This window comes from Lycium barbarum, chromosome 5 (genome assembly GCF_019175385.1).
Source record: "Lycium barbarum isolate Lr01 chromosome 5, ASM1917538v2, whole genome shotgun sequence".
Lineage (NCBI taxonomy): Eukaryota > Viridiplantae > Streptophyta > Magnoliopsida > Solanales > Solanaceae > Lycium > Lycium barbarum.
Window position 1 is genome coordinate 73,418,058 of NC_083341.1, and position 24,801 is coordinate 73,442,858.

The 24,801-nt window shown below is 38.0% G+C and overlaps 1 protein-coding gene across 4 annotated transcripts; it reads left to right on the plus strand.

Annotated features, from left to right (window-relative positions):
- LOC132640946 (ferrochelatase-2, chloroplastic) lies at positions 1-24,492 on the plus strand. Of its 4 annotated transcripts, XR_009582505.1 has the most exons (11): positions 3-490; positions 570-713; positions 1,031-1,132; positions 3,631-3,734; positions 3,826-3,952; positions 4,551-4,703; positions 6,075-6,175; positions 6,277-6,478; positions 23,424-23,625; positions 23,934-24,022; positions 24,155-24,492. XR_009582505.1 is itself a non-coding variant. In XM_060357751.1 (10 exons), exons 1-10 carry the CDS (start codon positions 152-154, stop codon positions 23,957-23,959), a joined length of 1,500 nt encoding a protein of 499 aa, XP_060213734.1. In that variant the 5' UTR covers positions 3-151; the 3' UTR covers positions 23,960-24,214. The 4 variants fall into 4 exon arrangements, 3 of the variants coding, with proteins under 3 accessions (XP_060213736.1, XP_060213734.1, XP_060213735.1); XM_060357751.1 differs by having other exon boundaries at positions 23,934-24,214; XM_060357753.1 differs by lacking the exons at positions 23,424-23,625; positions 23,934-24,022; positions 24,155-24,492 and adding an exon at positions 6,951-7,579 and having other exon boundaries at positions 1-490.
- The last annotated feature ends 309 nt before the right edge of the window (positions 24,493-24,801 follow it).

Below are 24,801 nucleotides of genomic sequence, written 5' to 3' on the forward strand. Positions count from 1 at the left end.
TGGCGTTATTATCCTGAACTTGTGGAGGAGACCAACCGGTTTTCCAAATTAATTTCCCAACAAATATTAACAAACCAAAATATCTAAGTCATCACTCTGCTGATTTGTCTCCTCATTTCAAAGATCATTCTTCCCTTGCGACCAGTCAGCAATGGCGCCCCCGGTGATTTTCTGCCGTGAAATATCTCCGTCGCCAGTGAACTCTTTTCTTCAAGCGGATACTCAGCGTAGTTTACCCACTTCATCTTTCTCTGCTTCTTGTTTAAGGCTACCCAAGAATAATTGTTCACTAGTAGCTAGATGCTCCTTGAAATGGCCTGACAAACCATCATCTATAATCCCTGGAGCATTGGTCACTTCTACGCCTCAAGAAATGTCCGCAAATCCTGTTATTCCTCAAGGCAAAATTGGTGTTTTGTTGCTTAATCTTGGTGGCCCTGAAACTCTTGAAGATGTCCAGCCATTTTTATTCAATCTTTTTGCTGATCCAGTAAGTTTAATGTTGTTTCATCGACAATTATGTGAGATTATTTGATGGGTTTTAAACTTGGATTGTTTGGTTTGAATAGGATATTATTCGATTGCCAAGATTGTTTCGGTTTTTGCAAAGGCCACTGGCGCAATTCATCTCGGTTGCTAGAGCACCTAAGAGCAAAGAAGGTTATGCTTCAATTGGTGGTGGTTCTCCTCTTCGACGGATAACTGATGCTCAGGCATGAATTTATATGCTTTGATATTGTTTATTATTGGTTAAGTAGGAATAAATGAAGATGAAATATTGATCCGACAGAAGAAAGAATGACATTTTACGTGTGCTTATGATATTGGATCTCTCGATTTTCTTTGTTAAGTGCCAGTGTTTTACCACCATGCTGAATTCCAGTGCTTAATGGTGGAAATACTTGCTAAGGCTAACTCTTTGCTATGGTTAATTTGTATATGAGCAGTACAATGTTTTTCTGCGTTTATTTTCATGGCTCCTCTATTCAGTTCTGTTATTTTTTTTTCTTTAATAATATTTGATTTTTAGGCTGAAGCCTTGAGAAAAGCTCTGTGGGAAAAGAATGTGCCTGCAAAGGTGTATGTTGGTATGCGCTACTGGCATCCATTCACAGAGGAAGCTATTGAACAGGTACCTTGTTTCTTCGTTTTTTTTTTTTTTTGAGTAAATACCTTGTTTCTTCGATTTTCATTTGTAAACTTTTCCTTTTTCTTTTGTGGTGCAATTAGCTGTTTTCTTGAGTCTCTATGATCATCTCGTTGAGCAATACAAGTGGTAGCATGCTACAAGTTTGCTTTAACCCCTTTGCCTCATGGGGATTTGCTGTAGGAGCTGCATTTACACTTCCGCAGAATCATATCTTATCATAGTTGGGGTTTGAGTTTAGACGATAGATTGACGGTGATCAAATTTTTCCAACAACTATACCGTAGGATCTCTAGAATCTTTTGGAGAAATTATAATTTTAAAGCTAATTAATAAATAAGCTGATAATGCATTCATGACTAAGTGTAAATTTTATTACAAAGTTCTTAAGCGGAGCTTATGGTGGTACTGAGAAGTGAGACTAGCGGGGAAGTGGGAAAGGATGGTGGAGGAAATGTGTGGCTGGGAGAAGCGGCTCTTATCTTCCTGAAAGGGATTAGGCCAGCTAGCCTTATCTCCCTGTGTAATTGCCCTGAGTTAAAGTGAACCAAGTGCGAAAGCTACGTAGACCCCTCTTGTTTTTATTTAGGTAAAGATGTTTGAATTTAAATACATATATAATTATTTCGATGTTGTCTCTAAATCTGGACACTGACTAATTATGACTATTCCCTTTTTTCAGCAACTGAATCTGTGGTTATTATCTTTGTTTAAAAATTAATAAATACCGAATTAACAGAATAATAATTATAGTTAAATGTCATATCAACAAATTATTAGAGAAAATCTTAATTTATGTGGTGTTGTAGAAACTGTTTGTTTGATGAAGCACAATCTAAAAGTTAGTTGTGGCGGTCGTCGCGATGACGTGAGGTGGTGGCTAGTGGAAGTTGTCCTTGGTGGGTGGCCCGCGGTGGTGATTGTGCAGTAGTTGTTTGATGATTGGCGGTGGAGACTGCCAGACTGATGGCTGATGGTGGAGGTGGTTGGTCGTGGTAGCTGACGTGGAGGTTGTTGGTGGTGCGGTGGCCGGTGGCAGAGGTGGTTGTACGGTGGAGTTTGGGGGTGAAAGTAGTTAGTGGTACATTTGGTTGGCGGTGGTGGCTGACGGTAGAAATGGTTGGTGATTGTGTTTGTATGCTGGAGGTTGGTGGTGGTAGTTGTAATGGATAAGTAGCGATAAAAAGTTACCTTCACATAACTCCAAGTAAGCATTGTCTTAATGAAACTAACTTTGTACAAGATTTGACTGGTTCAGACCTTGAGAGCAATTTAGTGGTTGGAAAAAACAAGAAACGAATACACTTAATGGATTGAGACTTGAATGATTCAGATTCGGACCTCCATTGAGTGGAACCAAAGTGGGCCTTAGTCCCTGGCTAATTAGACTACGGAAAAGTAATCAAACTAAGGATAACTTATTTCCTTTGATCCTATTTGTTGTTGCCAAGCAAACAACTATTGAGAACTGTAGGTTGTTCAGGCAGACCTTATCAAAAAAAAAAAAGTTTTAAGTTCAGGCAGATTAATCCGTGCTTTCTGGAAACTGGTAAGTTTGTTTAGACCGTAACAAGTGAAGGATATTATGTAAGATCAGCTTGAGGTTGACAGAAAGTGGGCAAAATAATGAAGGGAAAATTACAGCGAAATACCATTCGGCCATCTAGTTTAGAAAATAGGTACACAGTATATAGTTAGTGTATACTTTATACTAAATATACATATGCTATACATACCTAAACATATAATATACATATCTATACATATAATATACATACCTATACACAATATACAATCGAAGTGTATAGGTAGTGTATACTCCTGCCATGTTTGGTCAACTAGATGGCCGAAGGGTACATTTACGTAATTTTCCCAATAATAAAATCACCCTTTCGAAGATCCCCACATATTACATGTCTTTATTCCTGAATATGTCAATTGTTTCAAGATTAAAGAAGTTAAAAATATGAGACAGTAAATGACCATGGTTTTCTTTATTGATTGGTATCATGATGGAGACATGGAGTAAATGACTTCTCAAAATGCATATATATTAATGGTTGGGAGTAGAAAATCCGTTTCTTAATGTAGCGTGGGAAGTTTATTTCAAAGGATAAAAGCTTTTTGAATGTGGTGCCGGAGAAAAGCTTCTCAGCGAGGTCCTAATATATGTATCAGTTGACAGCTTAGAAGCAGAACTTATTTAAAAACGGTATTTGGACGACTGGAGCTCCAAAAGTGTAGGTTCCTTTGTCCATGAATAAAATCAATGTGGTGATAAATGATGTCTTTGTGTTAGGTATTGTGATCCTTTATCGAAAGTACTTCACTTTTTGTTCCTGATGTACCGGTACCCCTGAAAAAAAAAGGTGAAACTATGATATAATTGCTCCTATTCCCAGTTTTTTCTTGAAGCACATTTAAGTTGCTTAGGACAGGATCAAAGTTGAGCTATTGGTTTTCATTTCCTGTTCTTTTTGCAGATTAAAAGGGATGGAATCACAAAGCTTGTTGTGCTCCCTCTTTATCCACAGTTTTCAATATCTACTAGCGGTTCAAGCCTTCGCCTGTTAGAGAGTATATTTAGGTTATAAACATACCCTATTTTCCTGCTCAGAGAATACATTCCATTTGCGATAGTCAAAAGTAATATACGTAGCAATGAGTATTTTCTTCAGGGAGGATGAGTATCTTGTCAACATGCAACACACGGTAATACCCTCATGGTATCAACGGGAAGGATATATCAAAGCCATGGCAGATTTGATGGAAAAAGAGTTGAATAGTTTTGACCGTCCTGAGGAGGTAGTATTGTCTCTATTCTTTGCTGGCTCATGCTATATTTACCTCGTGAAAAGAGGTGTTCTTTTTCCTAATAAGATTCTCATCTGTCCTGATTGTATTTAACATGAGGCAAGTAACATATTTATGTATTTGTATTTTTGTTTTCATTACTTAGACTAGAATAATTCTTGCGAAGTATTTTGTTTATAACTATGTCTGACTGTCTTCTCAGTTTTGTTTTCTTCTGTAATAAATGCTTAGATTTTTTTTTCATGAATATTGTGATACTCTCATTTAGTGTATCATTGTCCATGACGTCTTTTGCTTGGAGATCTTATCTTGAAGCTATATTGAGTTGGTTACGGTAGAAATACAGTGCTATGAAAAGATCTCTGTACGGTTGAAGATATTAAGGATCAAAAACAAAGGAAAACTGTAGCACTCTAGACCTAAGATCTCTCCAGATTGAAGCTGTTCCGTTCCTGCCTCTACTCCCCTACATGTCATATTTATGAATTGTTCAGATATTTTATAATGAAAATAAAAGCAGGGTCTCCAAAAGAAGTAGAAAGTCCCTCTAACTTATGTCCTGCCATGTTAACTAGCTTCATATACACAGGTCATGATATTCTTCAGTGCTCATGGTGTCCCAGTTGCATATGTAGAGGAAGCAGGTGATCCATACAAGGCTGAGATGGAGGAATGTGTGGACTTAATAATGGAAGAACTTGAGAAGAGAAGGGTACATAATGCATATACTTTGGCCTATCAGGTACGTTTGCTGATCTATTAGCAATACTTCAATTTTACGAATGATTAAAGACACTTGCATACGCAATGTTGTCTATGTTTATGCATTAAAACGTTCTTGTAATGAAGATAAGACTCTAGTTTCTTGCACCTTTTTTTTTGGGCTCATCTGTTACTATCATGTATAAGAAAACTCAGAGTTCAGTTGATGTGCAATTAAAGACTATTCCATCCCTCACCACTTGAATGTGATGTTTTCTGTCAGCAAGATTCCCATGTATGAGTTATAGTAGCTCCCCCACCCTCTTTGCTTTTCAAACATGGAAACAATATGTATAACGTATCATGCATGACAAGCGTTGTTTGCATATGTGCCTCCATATCGCCTCTTCAATGTGGAAGGTTCATAAGACAGTTAAATTATATGGTAAACTTGAGCTTAGCATATTAAAGCACTCCATCTTACTTTGAAAAGGTGGTACGTGCATAACTATTGTCATGAAGGTGAAGAAGCTTTTTTCTATTGTCCACACTTTTTCCACAACAATCGGTGAGGGGACTGATCGCTACTTTCTATTGAAGTATTACATTGTACCACATGAACTTACCAAGTCGCATTACAAAAATAATTAGCTAATATGGAGTGTGAGACACAAGTACTAAACACTTTGATGTTATAAGCCTCTATGTATGTAAGGTAATGTAGCCGTTTATTGATGTCTATTTTATGAACTTAGAGGGGACTCCATTCAATGTCTTATTAGGTGTTCCCATTGGGACAAAAATATTTTTATTTGGTGCTTATGGCTATTTGATTAATACTTTTTTTTTTTTTTGGGAAAGTTGGTACTTATTTATGATGTTGTCGTCAAGTGATACACTATTGGATGAGAAAAATAGATGAGGCTCAGATGCTCATTTGCTAGCCATAACGTATAGCTTTTATAACATTGATTCTCCTATTTGCTTGTGGTCAAGTAATGTTGGTGCCATCTGGCATTGATAAGTTATTTTCTTGGATGCCAAAACATAAGTTATTTTCTTGAGGTCTCAATGTTCAAGTCCCGGCGGAGGCAAAAATACTAGGTGATTTCTTCCCAGTACCTGTGCTGGTGGGAAGTTGCAGGTTCCGGTGGAATAGTTAAGGTGGGCTCAAGCTGGTCAAACACCACTGTCATAAAAATAAAAGTTATTCTTTTGGACGAACTACCAAAAAAAAAAAAAAAAAAGTCTTCACTGGTGGCATTTCGGATACATGACTTCCTGAACCGATGGGCTTTACTGTGATTCTGTATGCATACGGATGCACCTTTTGTTCGCTTAGAGTATCATGATTGAGCTTTAAAAATGCCGTTTACTCGCCATTCCATGAAGTTATTTTGCTCTGATGCAGAGTAGGGTTGGACCTGTTGAATGGCTGAAACCATATACTGACGAGACAATAATTGAGCTTGGGAAGAAAGGGGTAAAGAGTATTCTTGCCGTGCCAATAAGGTACGCGAACTTTGGCTGTTTAAGCAGTACAAATGATGATGAGGTTTGTCTTGATTTTCATTTTAATTGCTTATTTTCTCTAATTTTAAATGCTATCACAGTTTTGTAAGTGAGCATATTGAGACATTAGAGGAAATTGATGTTGAATACAAGGAGCTAGCATTGGAGTCTGGAATACAGAACTGGGCACGTGTTCCTGCCCTAGGTGTTGAACCCACTTTCATCTCAGATTTGGCAGATGCAGTGATCGAAAGTCTTCCATATGTAGGAGCAATGGCAGTCTCAAATCTTGAAGCTCGCCAGGTGCTTTTTAACTCCAGATCTGTGATTAAGAAACTATTAAAATTTATGTTAAGAGTAGATAGCGCCAACGACCTGAAATACGGAAGTTTGCAAACGTTTAATTGAAGAGATCATCTACAGACATAGGCATTAAGCACGGTAACATAGTTGAATGTTATATAAAAAGGTTAGAGATGTTGAAATTGAACCTTGTTTTAGAGGAAGAAAAGGTACTTTAGATTTGTTTGATACATAAATATTATTTAATTAGTTCATGATTAGCTTATTAGCTAGTTCCATGTACTAGGAAAAAAAGTGAAGAATATAATGAAAGTAAGATAGTGTACTAGACTTGGTACAGGTTAGAGAAAACCTATAATACCTAGGTACCATGCGATTTTATGAAAGCAAGTAAAGAAAAATCATTTTTTTCTCCTGTCTTCAAGAGAAATGATTGATCCTTCTCCCCATATTTTCCAATATTTGGTATCAGAGCCTGTTGTAATGAGGGACCTGTGGAGAATCCAGAATTCTTGAAGATTTGGAAAGATGAAAAATTATCCTAAACGTTCCAACAACTAAGACAAAAGACGAGTCATGTAATGAATTTAGTTTGGAAGAAGACGAGTGACAACTCTGAAGAAAGTTATTTTCAGATGAAGTTGAAGATGAAGATGAAGATGATTCTCAGGATGACTTTGATTGCATACAAGAGAAAGTGTGTTTCCAATCTAGTAACAAGCTTTGACAAAGAATTTTAAGACGTGGATCCTTGTAAAGTGAACCCTTCTAAAAATACATTTTTGGTTGTAGAACCCAAAAAAGTTTCTATATCTGCAGAGTATAAATGAACTTTTAGAAAATGATGAAAAAGAATCACTCCTGCTACTGAGAAATCTCCAAAAGAGGAGAGCAGTAATGAAGAGGAAAGTTTTGATGAAACAGATGATGTTCTTTCTGAAGCACAATGAGTAAAAATGACAACCTCAATCTCAAGAAGGAAACATCTTGTTGGTGAGGGTTCGAATCCCCACATTGTAATCCCCTCCCCCATTCCCCCTTCTCCTACCCCTATGTAATAAAAACAATTTATTAAAAAAAAAAAAAAAAAGAAGATGGAAACATCTTGATACAAGAACGGATACGCGGAAACATAAAATGACAAGGAAAAGAAAAGATAGATAGATCATAGAATGACACAAAAATAGGCACAATTAGGCAACCAAAGTTCTTAATTAACTAAGACCTCCTAATTACACACTATTAAGCACCTAACCTCTTAAGTTGACCTCAAGGGAATTATGCCCCAAGCAATCAACCTCTCAACAAAACAAGATTCAATAAGAGCCTTCCATAGGCCTCTCATATGTTTCTCTCTCTAGAGATTTTCAACACTCAATATTCATAAAATCATCAAAAGCTCCCTAATGAAATAAACTAAAGTAGTATATATACTAACTAAGTAAAGAAGACTACTATGGCTATTATAATAATACCCTTAATGTAACAAGGGCCTTGTTTGGTAGTCTTCTCAAGGGATGAAAGTCTTGAATTTATGAAATAGCCCCTTTTGGCATAAATAGCCTCTTTGCACAAATAGCCTCCCAAGCTATCTTTCATATCTTGAATTTGATGGTCTTGAAGCCTTCCATCCAAGCTATCTTGAAGGCCGTCCTATGTTAACCTCCCATGATCTTCAAAGACTCCATCTTCATGAAGCTTGATGGAGTTGGGCTTGTATCATTCTCCCCTTCTAGAAAAGGATTCGTCTTCGAATCTAGACCTTGCAAAACCATAGGGAAGACAAGCAAAAACAAGTTCCTCAAAGCATGAGGATTAGCGTAAGAATAAACCAATCTACCAACATGCCTTGATGCACAGATTTGTGATATAGCCAAGTATCAACCGCTTTTACGAAGAACAAGCTCTCACATAGAGCATGAAGCAATTGGCTATCCCAAAGATCATGAAAAGAGGATGTCCTAAAGATACCCATGGTTTCAAAATACCAAGTGGGCAATGTCACATTGGTCCTAGGAGACATGAAGCACAAATGATCCTCTAATTCCAAACTAGACCAATCACACAAATTGGAGACTTCAACGGGGTCAAAAGGGAAAGATACCTACATATCATGGTCAAGGCAACAACTATATACTCCAATAGGACCCTGCCCAACATAAGATGCACTCCCAACAATAGCATGAATGTCATCATATGCAAATAGATAGTAAAGAAAGGTGTCACGCAAAACAACTTCATCTATGGTGTCCTCAAATGTAGCGTCACAATTAGGTTCAAGAACAAGATCTATCATGCTACTACAATTTTGAACACAAAGTAACAATTTGTAAGCAAGTATCACCTTCCTTTTCAAAACACTCTTTTTCCCCAAGGGAGGTTCTCTATCATAGGGAAGAGTGTCATCATTCCATAGTGGATTTTCAAACACCATGTGGTCCCCAAAAGTGGCTACACTTTAACATTACAATACATTCCACTAGCTACTTCACTTTCAATAGTCATGTGAGCATCAAATAAGGCATTATCTTTTAAGAGAGAGTAATCCATGAACAATGAGGAGTCAAAGCATGCAATTTCATTCTCACAAAGACAAATGTCATCTTTCAAAATACTTTCATTCCCATGACTACCTACATGACACACGTCACCATTACAACCTTGAGTCTTATCACATGACACTAAAACAAGATCAAGAGACTCAATTTGACATGAAACAAACAAAGTTGAGGTGTAACAAACAAAGGTGAGGTGTCACATTCTTTCAAAAGACCAACTACATCATTATCTTCACTAACTAGAGGCTCATTAAGCAGATCATAAGATTCCTGTAAGTAGTGAATTAACATTACAAGCAAGTTGATCAAATGTCAAGCTCAGAAGATTTACCAACATGATTACCACATGACAATGTACTACCATTTAATTCAAAAGTGTCAACACTAGGTGGACACAAATCGATCTTGCAAGAAAAATTAATTCGGTCATCAATAGAATCAACTAGTGTATGAGCACTTTTATCACATGATAATGCACTATCACTTTTATCACAAGTGTCAACACTAGGTGGACACAAATTGACCTCACAAGAAGAATCAATTCGGTCATCAAAAGGATCTACTAGTGTATGAGCCCTCTCAACAATGACATTATCAACACATGGTAAAGAATCATTAAGCTCACACAAAGACAAGCTACTGCTCATACTCTCATCACAAACTTGTTCATTTAAAAAGTTGGAAGTATTGAGTTTAGCTATTGTACCTTGAAGTTCACACGAAGAATCTTCTTTACCTTGAGCTTCCCATGGCAAGCTCACTTGACCAATCGTAGAGATGGTCTTGTTCTCCTTTCCTCCTTTCAAGTACGGGAGTTCTTCACGTGAAGACTCCTTTAGCAATTCGTTTCCTTGGGTACCTACAAAAGTTTCTTCACAACAAAATGAAGAAGTAGAAAGGTTAGTTTGAATGTGTGGCAACTCCCTCACTTCACTCCACACATCCTCTCCTTTTTCTACTCGTGTGTTGCCACTTTGCGCTCCCTTACTCCTCTCTATCTTTTCTCTGAAGGGGTACGGTAATCTCCCCTTCTTGTGGCATCTCACAAGAGGCATTTTGCTCCCTTTCTTTTGGCTTCTTCTTTTGGGAAGGGGTTTTTATTGTATATACCTTTTCATGTGGCTCGGGATAATGTCATCTCAAGTTTCTCTTCAAGCATCCCAAGTCCCAATTGGCGTTCTTTTCTCCTTCTCTCTGTTGATATAGGCCTCCCAATAGTTGACGAGCTTTCATTAAAAGGTTTTAAGAGCCAACTCTATCTTCGTTCCTTGTGAATAGTTGTGGCTAGCAAAGATTTCACCCATCATGAATTCCCATTGGTCATACTCTTCGCCACTAGCTTCCATAGACAAGACAGGCCATTTCACGTTGGCTTTTTGCACTTTCACACTTGGATCCCTTTTAGGAAGTACGTATGGCAAGAGAAGTTTCCCCCTTTTATCCACTACATACCTATGCCAATCGCGCTCATAAGCAACCCCATGGTCTTCGAACCAAGAATATCCCAAACACAAGTCACATGTACCCACCTCAAGTACAACACACCACACCTCCTCTTGATACTCTCCATAAGAAAAGGATACATTCACCATATCGACCCAATATTTCGTTTTGCCAATATAATGGTCTTCTCTCTTAGTCCATTTTAATCCTAGCCGGACTATGGCTTGAGAAGAAATGTAACGACCACGACGTTGGTCATTAACTTCAAGTTTAACTCCCCAATCATCATGTACCTTCACTAGCATCGAATGGGATCTCTTGTTAGACAGCATACTCATCTTGAACTTAGGTAGAACTCCACTCCCAACTCTTTTGAGTAGTTTTGGTGGAGGAGGTCTCATGCCCCTTAAACGAGATCTCTATGGTGCCAGATGAGGGAGAGTAAGAACAACCACCACCGGCAAACTTATATATGTGGGCTTCTCATTACTTTGAGCTTCACTTTCATCATAAGTACTTGATACGTCACTATCCTCATACTCAAAATCACGACCTTTATTACTACGTTCATCACAAGAAGAGTAAGGGTTGTGCCTCGAAGTACCTTCAAAGTCATGAGGGTCATCATATAGATCTTCCGGGTCATTAGCCTCAACATAGGATCCATGAGTACTCCTTGCCTTTATGTTCTTCGTTGTATTGGCCATAATCGTATTCACAACCCTCATCATAAGCACCACACTCTTCATTGTAACCATAGTCCTCGTCATCATAGCCATATCCTTCATTATCATAACCACCAAAGTCATTATCACATGAATCGGAATCCATGGATAAGTACCTATTTAAAAACACTCAACAAAAACAAACAAACAATGTTAGTAAAGCAAACCTCACAATCGCTCGTGTTTACACACCTTTGTGCTTGGCTAGCACCACTCAAATGAACTCACACTCTCTTGCCTTTTACCACTCGATTGGTCGGCTAATGTTGAATCTCGTTTCGTTCCGGTGGTTCGCAAGGTGCACAATTACTACTCAAGGTCAGAGTGGATTCTTGTTAAATGAAGAACGGACGACTCAATACAAACTAACGGACTTGAATCAAGAAATTAACAACGAAGTAAAAACGAGAAAAGCACGAAAAGAATTAGCATGAAGGAAAATACGGACACAAGAATTAGCATACACAAGTAGAACAAGTACTAAATGTACACTAGTTGAGGAAACAAGAAAACAGAATGCTAAAAATCGGGAAATAAATAAAAATCCGGGGTTGTGTGATAACTTGAAAACATGATCTTGAAGCCCCAATTGATCCAAGGTATCAATTTGAAATAGCGAAAATTTTAAAATTTCTATACTTTTTTTTTTTTGGGCTCCTTACCTAAGAAATAAAGACACAAAAAATCAACCAAGGATCAAGGAAAATTTTGGAAAATGAAGTGAAGTGAAACGAAATTTGAGGCTAGAGACAGTGTTACTTACGGTTGGGATGGGACAATATTTTACGGATCGTATGTGAATGACGGACCGTCAAAAGGGTTCGTAAATTGGTAACAGTGAGTACGTTTTTTTGGTGCCAAATCTACGGTTGAAACTGTGCCAATTTTTACGGACCGTATATGGTGTCCGTAGATTAGCAACAGTATCTTCAATTCTTGTGCAGACTTTTTACGGTCGGCTTGACTTGTGATTGTATGGTCCGTATTTTATTTACAGACCGTATAAGGGAACTGTAGAATGGTTTCCACTGATGGCGTCACGTACGTAATTCTTGGATCTTGGGTTGAATTTCTGACTTTTGTTGACTTAATGGGCCCACTTGACCTAATATTTACCCCTTTTGGACTTGAAAAACACTTTTTCCAAATTTTCACCGAGGGTTTTGGATCAAACTTGTACTTTTTGATTCTTCTTCCTCAAGAAGATTTGAAGGACTTCAAGAACACCAAGAAATTCAAATTTCCAATCACCTTCTAATCAACTCCAAATTACTCCAAATTTTAGATCTAAACTCTCCTTGATGTGGAGAACAAAGCCCACTAAGTTTCAAGCTCCAATTTCTTCTTCTTCACAAAACCCACTTTCAAGTTCTTCAACCTTCAAGCTCCAACAATGTTGGAAATCAAACCCCAACTCGAATTTGACTCAAATTTCAGTTTAGAACTTAAGAACTCTAAGGAACTCGAATCTAACACTAGAATCAACAACAAAACAAGGATTTGAAACAATTGTTTTTGGATTTTCGAAATTTTTGGATAGATTTTTTTTTTTGGTAGAATCAAAACCCAAGATTAGATTTGTTAGAACAAACCTAAATCAAGCTCTGATTCCAATTGATACAAGAGCGGATATGCAGAAGCAATAAAATGACACGGAAAAGAAAAGATATATAAATCATAGATTGACACAAAAATAAGCACAATTAGGCAACCAAAGTTCTTAATTAACTAAGACCTCTTAATTACATACTATTAAGCACATAACTTCTTAAGTTGACCTCAAGGGAACTATGCCCCAAGCAACCAACCTCTCAACAAAACAAGATTCAATAAGAGCCTTCCATAGGCCTCTCATATGTTTCTCTCTCTAGAGATAACATTCAACACTCAATATTCATAAAATCATCAAAAGCTCCCTAATGAAATAAACTAAAGTAGTATATATACCAAGTAAAGAAGACTACTATAACTATTACAATAATACCCTTAATGAAACAAGGGCCTTGTTTGGTAGTCTTCTTAAGGGATGAAAGTCTTGAATTTATGAAATAGCCCCTTTTGGCATAAATAGCCTCTTTGCACAAATAGCCTCCCAAGCTATCTTTCATATCTTGAATGTGATGGTCTTGAAGCCTTCCATCCAAGTTATCTCCCATATCTTGAAGGCCGTCCTATGTTGACATCCCATGATCTTCAAAGACTCCATCTTCATGAATCTTGATGGAGTTGGGCTTGTATCACATCTTCTGAAAAGATGAGGAGTATTTCGAAGAAGACGATTAAAACCATCCAACTCCCAAGAAGAATGCTGATTTACAATCTTTGGAGGAGTTCAGGAAGAAAAAATGAAATACTGAAGAATGTTTTGGGAATTCCAACCACCAGATTCAGAGAGTTTTGAAATTTGAACCTTGTGTTGGAAGAAGAAAATGTTTTTTAGATTTGTAATATTATTTAATTAGTTCATAATTAGTTTATTAGCTAGTTCATCTACTAGGAAAAAAGAGATGAATAAATTAAACATGTACTAGGCTAGGTACATATTTGAGAAAACCAATAAATATCTAGGTACCATACGGTTTTATCAAGCAAGTTGAGTGAAGTAAAGAAGAATCATTTCCTCACTTGTCTTCAATGAGAAAATGATTGAGAATGTTCCTCCCAGAAATTTCTAACAATGGATTACTAAAAAATGTCATAATGGCCATCCTAGTCTCGCAGCAAATCCACAATTTGTAGTCTGCCATACCTCTCCCACTAGGCCTTTTCTTTCTACTTGAGCTTAAAGACATGAAGGGAATAATGATTTCATATTATCAGCTACTAACCAGTTATTGTCCTCTTTTGGAATAAGCTAGGCATGTTTTATTCACTAACTATTTTTTGGGAATATATGTTTCGCTGTTGCTTTTCTTTTGGGTTGGAGCAGTTCACTCTTTGTTTCCTTTTTTTGTTTGGTTAATAAGAGTATTACTGTCTATCGTTTGGACAGCATTGCTTTTATTTTTAAAATTTGATAATAGTGGTGTACGGACCAGCCACACACCTCCACTATTTCATCGGGTACATGCTACCTTCCACCGGCAAGGTGTCAGGAAACTCTACCCACCAAGGCTTAGATAGATGGGAAAAGGTCACCTAGTGTTTTTTGCCTCAGACCTCATGATTTTTGTCCCACTTCTTTGACCACTAGGCCACACCCTTAGGTGTTGACAATATCAGTTTTCATTCGGGTGATGATTTCTAACTTGTAATGGGGTTTAAGTGGTGGCCTCACCCTTTGATATGGGACTAAAACAGAAGTTCAAATAGAGGAGAGAATTTGGAGGAGGGTGGGCCAATACATATAATAAACTTTTAACAAGATTGATGTATGAGGAGAAGTTCTGCACTTTTTTTTTTTTTTTTTTAAATTTCCAGGATAAGTGTCCGGGGGTGTTGTATATCATTTTATGCAAACACAAAAGAAGGGGAGGGCTAGACCATACCCCTGATATACAAACACAGATTGCAAGGCAATCTAGCAAAAAGGAGAATGTTAAAACTAGTTAGCTATACATTCTCTAATATACATTAGACCTATACACTTTAGCTCACAAAAACATTAGCTTTGTCATATCTTATCCTCATGCTAGGCATTTGACTCTTGTCTAAGTAGTAAGCACCAAAGGCCCCTCTTGGCATCTGTTGAAGGTTATGACTCAATGATGGATTCTCCTTAGATGATGCAAATTTAGCCAGAAAATCAGCAGTTTGGTTACCCTCTCTGTAGCAATGTTTGAAAGTAATCTCCATTTGATCCCCTATATTCATAGTCTCCTCAATGATATCCTTTATAGTAAGATTGTTAGAGGTCCTGTTTGTTAACATTTCCACAATCATCAATGAATCAGACTCTATATAGCTTTGTCTGTATCCATTGTTTTTGATCCATTGAGCAGCATATCTGATTGCCATAGCTTCTATCATGTTATGACTTGTACCTTGAACTGGGATTGCAAAGGCAAAAATCATGCTTCCAGTCTCATCTCTAGCTATTCCCCCGATTCCAGCTCTGTTGCCATGATTGTTGTAGCTCCCATCAGTGTTAACTTTTATTTTCCCAGTTGGTGACATGCTCCATGTTACTTGTGTAATATTTGCTCTTGGTTTAAGCTTCTCCACTACTTCACACAGTTGATGCCAAGGCAACTCCATTTTGAACTTTGGGAATGCTTTGTCCATTGCTGCTTTGAGATACCAAATCACTTCTTGTTGCATTCTCCTAATGTAGAATTTTTTCTGATCTCCATATCTGCAAGAGCATCTGTTTATCCACATTACCCAACATATGATAACTGGGATAACATGAATTATCATCTTGTGCATTTCATTTTTGCTCCGGGTTTGCCACCATTCATGTAGAAAAGCTCTAACAGGTTGGACTTGATAACTGATTCCAAGAGGTTGTCCAAAATATTTCCACAGAAATAGAGCAGGCTCACTTTCGATGAAAAAATGTTGGATAGTCTCTGGTTGAGCATTTGAACAGCATAAGCAGTCAACTGGCATGTCCACAAACCTGCAAACAGAGTTGTTAGTGAATGGTAGCTTGCTTTTAATCAATCTCCAGGTAAGAAATGAAAATTTAAAAGGGATGCTTTTGTGCCAGGCCCTGTTGATTAACAGGTCCTTCTGTCTATGAGTTCTTATCCCATTCCAGGCTTCTTTGTTGGAAAAAACTCCTTCTGCAGCCAGCTTCCACATTAAGTAGTCTTTTTTGTGTTGTGATCCAATCTTGATACTGGCAATGTGATGTAGCAGCCAACCAGGAACTATGTCTCCCAAGCTTTGCAAGTCCCATTCATTATCAATAATGAAGTTTCTTACTCTTGTTCTAATAGAGTGTACATAATCCGGGCAGTAAGTAGCAATAGCTCCATAACCAGTCCAGTTGTCCCACCAAAAGCTGATATGACCATTTTGAATTTTCCAGATCATGTGTGGCTCAGCATCACTTCTAATTTTAGTCAAAGTTTTCCAAATGTGAGAATTCCCAGACACCCAGACTTTAGCGACAGGATGTGCTCTTATGCAGTACTTAGCCTTTGTGAATCTAGCCCACAAAGAGTCTTGACACCTAAATCTCCACCATTTCTTGATATCTAGAGATTTACAAATGTCAGTCATATTTCTGATGCCCACTCCACCTTCCTCTTTAGGAAAACACAAGTTCTCCCAAGAACTCCAGTGGTATCTTCTTTTATCATTGCTTGACCCCCAAAAGAATCTAGCAAAATGCTTCTCCATTAAGGAAATGGTGCCTTTGGGGGGACTAAGGGCAGTTAAGGTATAGATAGGTAAAGATTGGAGCACACTCTTGATCAACGCCAGCTTTCCCCCATGAGACAGCATACTGTTTTGCCATCCATTCAGTCTTTTAATGACTTTGGATAGCATTTTTTCAAAATATTCCACCTTTTTCCTTCCAATATAGATGGGGCACCCCAAGTATTCAAATGGGAACTGTTGGTCAAGAAAACCAGTTGCTTCTCTAATCTTATTAATTCTACTTGGACCAGTGCCTGGAGCAGTTAGGAAAAAACACTTGGCTTTGTTCATTTTCTGCCCCGAGCATCTATTGTACCACCGAATTTGCTTCATAATCATCTTGATGGCCTTGGTGTTTCCACTCGTAAAAATGGCAATATCATTTGCATAAGACAAATGGTTAATGACAGGACCTGTATCTAACATAGCAAAAGGCAAGAAATGTTCACCATGAATCAAACTGTTAAGAAGCCTAGCTAAAACTTCTGCGCCAATGATAAATAGAGATGGAGAAAGAGGATCTCCCTGTTTCAGGCCTTGAGATGATGTGAAAAATCCATGTCTTTTGCCATTGATTATGATAGAATACCAAACGTTGGACACAATGCCCATGATCATATTGGTAACAGCATCCGAGAAACCAAACTTTTTGAGCACTGCTTTGATGAAGGACCAAGACATTCTGTCATAAGCTTTTGCCATATCCAGCTTGATCACCACATTACCCCCTTTGTTCTTACACTTGATATTTTGCACAATCTCTTGAGTTAACTGGACATTTTCTGTTATCAGTCTTCCTTTCAAGAAGCCACTTTGATTTTCAGAGATCATAAGGGGCAGTAAAGGATTCAATCTCCTGGAAATGAGCTTGGTGATAATCTTGCTCGAGAAATTACTGAGACTTATAGGTCTGAACTCTGTAAAATTACTAGGGCCTTCTACTTTAGGGATTAGCACAAGAAGGGTATGTGAAAAGAATTTGGTCATTTTTCCTTTCATGAAGAAAAACTGAACAAATTCTACCACTTCCCTCTTGATATCCCAACAGCAATGGTAGAATTTTCCAGTATATCCATCAGGCCCAGCAGCACTGTCAGTGCTCATGTTAAAAACAGTCTCCTTAATTTCATCTTCTTCAGGACATTTAATCAAAAAACTGTTGTCTTCATCACTGATACACTCCGGGATGCAATTCAAAATTTGAGGGTCTACAATGGCCTTCTTTAAATTAAAAAGCTTCTCAAAGTGGTTAACAGCATTTCTAGCAATTCTGTCTTCTCCAGAAATCCAGTTTCCTTTCTTATTCATGATTCTTTGAATATTCAATTTTCTTCTTCTTTCTCTAATGGCAGCATGAAAGTACTTGGTGTTGCTATCCCCATCTTCAAACCATCCAATATGAGACTTTTGTTTCAACATGCTGTCTTGTTTATTAAGCCAGCAAACATATTCAGCATGACCTCTATTAAGATCCTCTCTACTATTTTCAGACCTTGCAGCCAAGTCCATCTCCTCTAAAAACTGCATTTTGGCCTCCCAATCATCAGTGTTTTCATGCACATCACCTATTTCTTCTCTAGACCATTTAGACAATCTCCTACCAAGATTTTTCAGCTTCTGTTGAAGTCTCCACATAGGGTTGCCCTCAATAAAGCAATTCCATTCCTCAGCAACAATAGTTTTAAAGTCAGCCTGATCAGTCCAAAATTCCAAAAACTTGAAATATTTTTTACCCACTGTAGAGCCATTGTTACAATTAAATAACATAGGTCTATGATCTGACCCTACTCTAGGAAGGTGTCTTACACTGTTACAATTGTATTTCTGTGCCCAAAGATCATTGATAAAAATCCTATCAAGTCTTTTCCAAATTCTTTTGCATGGCCTCCTATTATTACACCAGGTATATTTGGAACCTGTATACCCCAAATCAGCCATGCCACAAGAGTCCATGCACTCAGTAAAAGCAAAGCTCTTGGAGTTTCTATGAGGTCTGCCCCCAAGCTTTTCCTCTGGATGGAGGATGATATTAAAATCTCCCCCAATGCACCATGGGCTTGTGATAGAGTTATTCAAGTCCTCTAGACTGCTCCATAATTCCAATCTTTCTGCTGCTTTGCATTTAGCATAGACAGCAGTGACATAGAAGTCTAGACTAGAAGTATTTTCCTGAATTTTCATAGTGATCAACTGGTCATGATTCTTAATGGTGGTGACAATGCCATTATCCCTCCAAAAACACCATATTTTACCATTAGGATTGGTGATACAATGGTTGAATCCCAAGTATCTTTTATAACCCTCTACTTTGTTCTTATTCACCATAGGTTCTGAAATAGTCACCATGTCAACCTTGTATTTATTAACCATTCTTTTGAGTCTCTGTATTGCTTTTTTGGATCTGACCCCCCTTATGTTCCATATGATTGCACTAATCATAAGAAACATCATGAGCTTGCTGACTTTTTCTTCTCTCCCCTTTGCAGGACAGAGCTTTTATGTTACTGCTACTTCTTGCCTTTCTAATACCCTTCCTGTGTTTATTTCTTCCTCTTCTTTCTGGAGATAGCCCATTCCTGTCACTAACATCTTTGATGTGTTGTTGTTGCTCCTGGCTTAACTCATGGTCTGTGTATTCCTCCTCGTGTTCCCTCTCTGTATCATTGTCATCTCCCTTCTTATTATCATTCCCAGTGTTCTCTTCCTTGTTTTGAGTGTCATAAGAATCCATCAAGTGGTCATTAAGATCCACAATCACATTTATCCCTCGTTTGTTAGCAGTTGGCAGATTAGAGGATTCTTTAGAATTTTTGGAATTGTCCTCTATATTGTCTCCAGTTCCTTCCTCCCCTCTTTTCTTATTCTCTTGCTTCTCTTCATTATCCACTTCTATGTAGCCCCCATTCTCTATTTGTTGTAGATTATCAGATTTTTCCTGAATACAAATCATGTTTTGCTTGTTCTCCATTTCTGCTTGTCTTTTAGACTGTACAGTTTGTTCTTCAGTAGACTGTACTGTTTGTTCATTAGTAACAACCTCCATTTCATCCTTGTTACCTATTCCTTCTGTAGAAAAAAATTCATTTCCTTCCTTGCTTTTGCCCTTATTGATCTTGACTTTCACATTGGTCCTTTTTTTTGGCATCTTCTTCTTCCTATTCCTCCTTATCTTGTCTAGTATGTCTTTAAGAACAGATTGATCCTGCTCCTGATCTCCGTCGTGCTTCTTTCTACTATCAGTCCCTCCATGTTTATATTTCTCCTCATTTTCCATGTTTTGGTTCTTAGCCTTCCATTTTTTCTGCTTCTTCTTTTTGCCCCTATCTTTGTTAACACCCTTCTCATTATTCACTCCTTTAGTATCTTCATTCTTCTTCTCCACATCTTCCTGTTCCATCCTTTTAACTTCCTCTTTTTCATGTTTTTCAGTGTTTCCCTTGATACCATCAGGTTCTTCCTGCTTTTCGTCTTCATCTTTCTTTGTATCAGGTCCCTGTCATCCTCTTTGTTGTTACTTTCATCATCATTGCTCTGTTTTTTATTGGGTTCATCAATATTCTCCTTCTCCTCCATCTTCTTATTTTCCACTTTTCTACATTGTAGTATCGAATGTCCCAATATTCTGCAATGTCTACAAAATTTGGGAACACCCTCATAATCAATTTTTTGATAAAACCCTTTCCTTGGACAATTTACATCTTCAGACCCCACAAAAATAGATGTGAGCTTAGTTTTAGTAAGATCAACCTCTACTTTGATTTTAGCCATGCTTGGTCTGGTTCTTTTTTCAGTAGCAGTGTCTAAGGTTAAGGGCTTACCAATAGGGGCAACAATTTGCTTCAAGTAATTCCATGTGTGGCAATGAAACGGTAATTCCGGAAGTAAAACCCATACCGGAACAATCGGAGAATCCTCCTCTGGCCTGAAATCCGGCGACCATTTTTCGAGCCACATCACTTGCCCATCGAAATCAATTGATCGTTTGTACCACACCTTTTTGCAATCCTCTTCATTTCCGAATTCTAAGAAAACAATACGATGATCATAGACACCAATTTGGACCTTTTCTCTGAGCGTAATTTTCTCAGCAAATCGTGCTCTCAGCTTCTCAATTTGAGGACGGGTTCTTATGAATTTTCCAACAAGGGTAAATTTGCATTCTTCCGCCATATCCCCATAAAATTCGCTGGTTTTGAATAACACCGCATGTACTCCATTGTGCTTCGTATAATTAGCCTTAATTGCAGGATTCCCAAACTTATTATTGTTAGGGTTCTGAGCAGGGGCTTGAATAGCCTTTGCATAGTCACTTTTTTCTTGAATTGCTTGTGGGTATGTAACCGTAGATGCAGTAGCTTTGTTAATCTCCCCCGTACGCGCTGTTTCCGGTAGGTCCGGCGTCCCCATGGGACGGAGCATGTAGCTCAGACGCTCGTGGGAGTACCGTTAGAGGAATAACGTATCTATTGTACGGAGAGCATTTTTTTAAAAGAAGGTGAAGTTCTGCACTAGATAGGCTCGAAATAGGCATAGTAAATTCTACTATCTTTAGTAATTTGCCCTCTTAAAACTGTTTTGTACAGGGAAAAGTGGGACTCTGATGGATATCTCTTGTACATGTCTGGGATCTGACATTGACACTGCTTGCTACTAAACGCAGCAAAAAGTAATTTAAGGCTGAGGCTTTGTCAAAAATACTTAAGGCTTAAAGAAAACGTAAGCATTGAAGAATGTTAGTTAAGAATGGAAAATTTAACAGCTTCTTTATGCTCTGTAAGATTAATTTGCTCTAAACCTTCTACTGGGAAACTTCTTGGGAGGTAGGGCAACCTACCAATCTCTCTGAAATTCCAGTGTATGAAGGAGCTCTTTTGTGGAGGTGGACATGTGTTGTGAATTCTACCTGCAAAACTCTATCCATCTTGGTTGTATGTAAATGGTAATGGTGGGTCTTCCAAGCCTAGTCAACTATTGGTTGGGATATAGCTCATTTGGGCAAGCCTTGTATCGGTGCATTAAGGTAAGAAAAATAAAAAATAAATGTTGAAGTGTGTGGCCATCTCATCTAAAAGCTCAAGCTGTTAGAGAGAGCACACCTTTTATTTACTTAATTATATTCTCAACACGGTCCCTCACGTGCGGGCCTGATTCTTTTTTTTTTTCATGGGCCAAATATGTGCAAATTCTTTATAATGGCTGGCGGTAATATTCGATCCCGGGACCTCTGCCTGCTCTAATACCATGCTGAAGTATGACACCATTTCATCTAAAGCTTAAGCTGCTAGAGAGAGCACACTTTTTAATTATATTCTCAACAATCAATAGAATGTTCATCTGTGAGTGAGGGAGAGAGAGGAGAGCCAGAGACAGAGACACACCTTTTCTCAGAGAAAAAAATAGAAGAAAATAGAGAGAGAGAGAAAGAGAGACTGTTAAACTAGTTGTTCACTTCTGACGATGATGAGCCTGTGTTGCTTGACGGGATCTTCTGAGTTTTTCTGAACAAGTTGGACGTGGATTTGAGTTTGAGTTAGTTTATTTTCTGATGGCTCTTTTAGATAGATTCTTGCCATGGCTTATAAGGAAATCTAGTTTCTATATGAGCTAGAGATATCAAGACAAAGGTTTAGACAATACACACCTCCTGTTTGAATGACCCTCCTACATTAGGTCCTCATTGCTTAAAGGTAAGTTCTATGATACACTACATCATCCACATTGATTAACTCATATGAACACTATTTGACAAGGATGGATTATTCCAACTTTGTCGGGCAGGATCTCACTTCTATAAATGATCCCTGGTTTGACAATTCCATTTCTTCAGTCTGAGCAAAGTATAATTCATTCTCATTTTGACTTATGACAATTTTTTTTGCTTGGGCAAGGTATGATTGATTTTCCAACTTTGTTGGGCACACTTATACTTCTGAGGCCTTTATTGGATAGATCGTCCCTGGTTCAACAGTTCCATTTGTTCAATCTGGGAAAAGTTCAATTCATTCTCATTTTCGAGTTATGACAACTATTTTTCTGCTAGGCTATATGGTTGATTGTGAATTGTATTATGTAATACTCCATCCATCCCAATTTATGTGATATAGTTTGACTAGGTACGGATTTTATGAAAGAAAGGAAGATTTTTGAAACTTATGGTCTAAAACAAGTCATAGATATTTGTGTGGCTGTAAATCATTTCATTAAGGGTAAAAGGGGAAGATTAAAGTTAAAATATTTGTAAATATAGAAATGACTCAATTCTTCTTGGGGTAGACTAAAAAGGAAAGTGTGTCACATAAATGGGATAGAGGGAGATAGGATTTATGCTTTTGGTTGGGGGGGGGGGGGGGGGGGGGGGATACTGCTTATATTTACTTGTGATTCATTAGTATTACTTGCCCAAGTGGTTAGACTTCATTTTGTTTTAGTTGATCGGTACAATTGAGGCTTTGTCGTCATGGTTTGTCCTGCTTGTCAAGCACATTGGTTTCAGTATGAGATGAGGAACCAAATCTTTGACACCTCTATACCACATGAATAATATGAACAACTTACTCAGCCCTAGGAGGTTGATCAACGAACACATTCGCTTGCCTTGTTGGGACAGTGGTGAGTGCTCAGCTGTGCTCAAATATTCTGTAAGCCAGTTTCTTAGTCAATTTGCATACTTCCAGGTTCTTTCATTAAAAGCAGCAAATCCATGGGCACCTGGCTTTTATGATGTGACTGCCGAAAGTGATTGAAATAAGGGGCAATCTTTCCTCCCCCCTTGTTTCATTTGTACTTGGATAAGTAGTTTCTGGTTGAATGATGTTATCACAGTGATGGGTGGCTAAATAAACCTAATTTATGCTGACATTTGCTGTTCCAACGATGAGTGCCTAAATATGGTGAGGTGTTTATTTGCAGTCATTGGTCCCTCTTGGCAGCGTGGAAGAGCTATTGGCAGCATATGATTCACAGCGCAGGGAGCTGCCACCTCCTGTAACAGTCTGGGAATGGGGTTGGACAAAAAGTGCAGAAACGTGGAATGGAAGGGCAGCAATGTTGGCAGTTCTTGTGCTGCTGGTGCTAGAAGTAACAACTGGAGAAGGCTTCCTGCACCAGTGGGGTATATTGCCTTTATTCCGCTAGCCACTTACATCCTAGTCTCCCCCTCGAAGGACTTCTTCCCTTCTGTCCCTGCTGTCTCTCTTACACATGCATATACACATACACATAGACGTAACTGTTGAGATCTTGAAAAATGACAGAAATTGGGAATGAATTAAGAAGTTCTAGAATGTCTAATCCTTAACCACTCTTCTATTACCATCTATTTCTTTTTAAGTCTTTTTAGCAAAAAAAAGCCTCCATTTCATTCCCTTGAGGCCAAGTGAGCAGGTTTTGTGAGATATACACTACATTGGACTGAAGCAGGTGTCCTGATAGATAGAGAAGGGTGAGAAAGATCAAGGATGGTACGGACTATGAAGAGAAGAAACAAAAGAGCAAATTCATCTTCGAAGGTTTATCATCTTTCTATAACTTTTAGCATCTATACGCAACCTGTAAATTTTCCTCTCTTGCTCCAATTTTCTGTCATTTGAATTCCAAATCCATGTTGTAACAATTCTATGTATCTGATTATTTGCATACAGTATTCCGATTGAATCCCTAAGAAGCAAGAACAATACAGTGGCAGATGTCTACAATAATCTTTCTGCCTTCTTGTATTTGCATCATCTAGATGCTGAAAGTGTGAACAACTGGAAAATAGCTTTCAACATGGTAAACTTTGCCATGAAAGACTCTGATGCCACACTGCTGGATTTAAGTAATGGCCATAGTTGCGCTAAGCTCAAGAGAGTATACCCTGTTTGTTTAGGATATCTGAAGGAAAAATTACCCCGTCGTACCTTGCATGATTTGAATGTTAGTTTACTTGTAGACTCTTAATTATTTTCTCGAATCAAGTGTTCGGATTACCAGTTTGCTGCATCAGAAGTTCCTCACAATTTTCTAGGCTAGAGTTCATTGGACTGTCAGCCACTCGTATATAGTATCTCATTCAAAATGAGCCAAGGTTCGGGACACACAGACATCTTTCTTTTGTACTTTGGTACACAGAGACATCTAATATTCAAGATTAAGAAATTTAGTTGCTGCCATGATCTGCAGTAGCTAGTCTTTTCGTGATGATAAAACTACTCACAATTCATAACTTGGCTAAAACATTTCTATATCACCAAAAGGAATTTTCTCTGTATCTCTTTTTCCTTTTGTGCAGGCATCAAAACATTACACT

Excerpts from the sequence above, each read along its gene's own strand:
- LOC132640946 (XM_060357751.1), top strand. The coding sequence starts at position 152 with ATGGCGCCCCCGGTGATTTTCTGCCGTGAAATATCTCCGTCGCCAGTG. Across the intron at positions 491-569 it reads TCAATCTTTTTGCTGATCCA|GATATTATTCGATTGCCAAG; the intron begins GTAAGTTTAATG and ends TGGTTTGAATAG. Across the intron at positions 3,953-4,550 it reads GTTTTGACCGTCCTGAGGAG|GTCATGATATTCTTCAGTGC; the intron begins GTAGTATTGTCT and ends TCATATACACAG.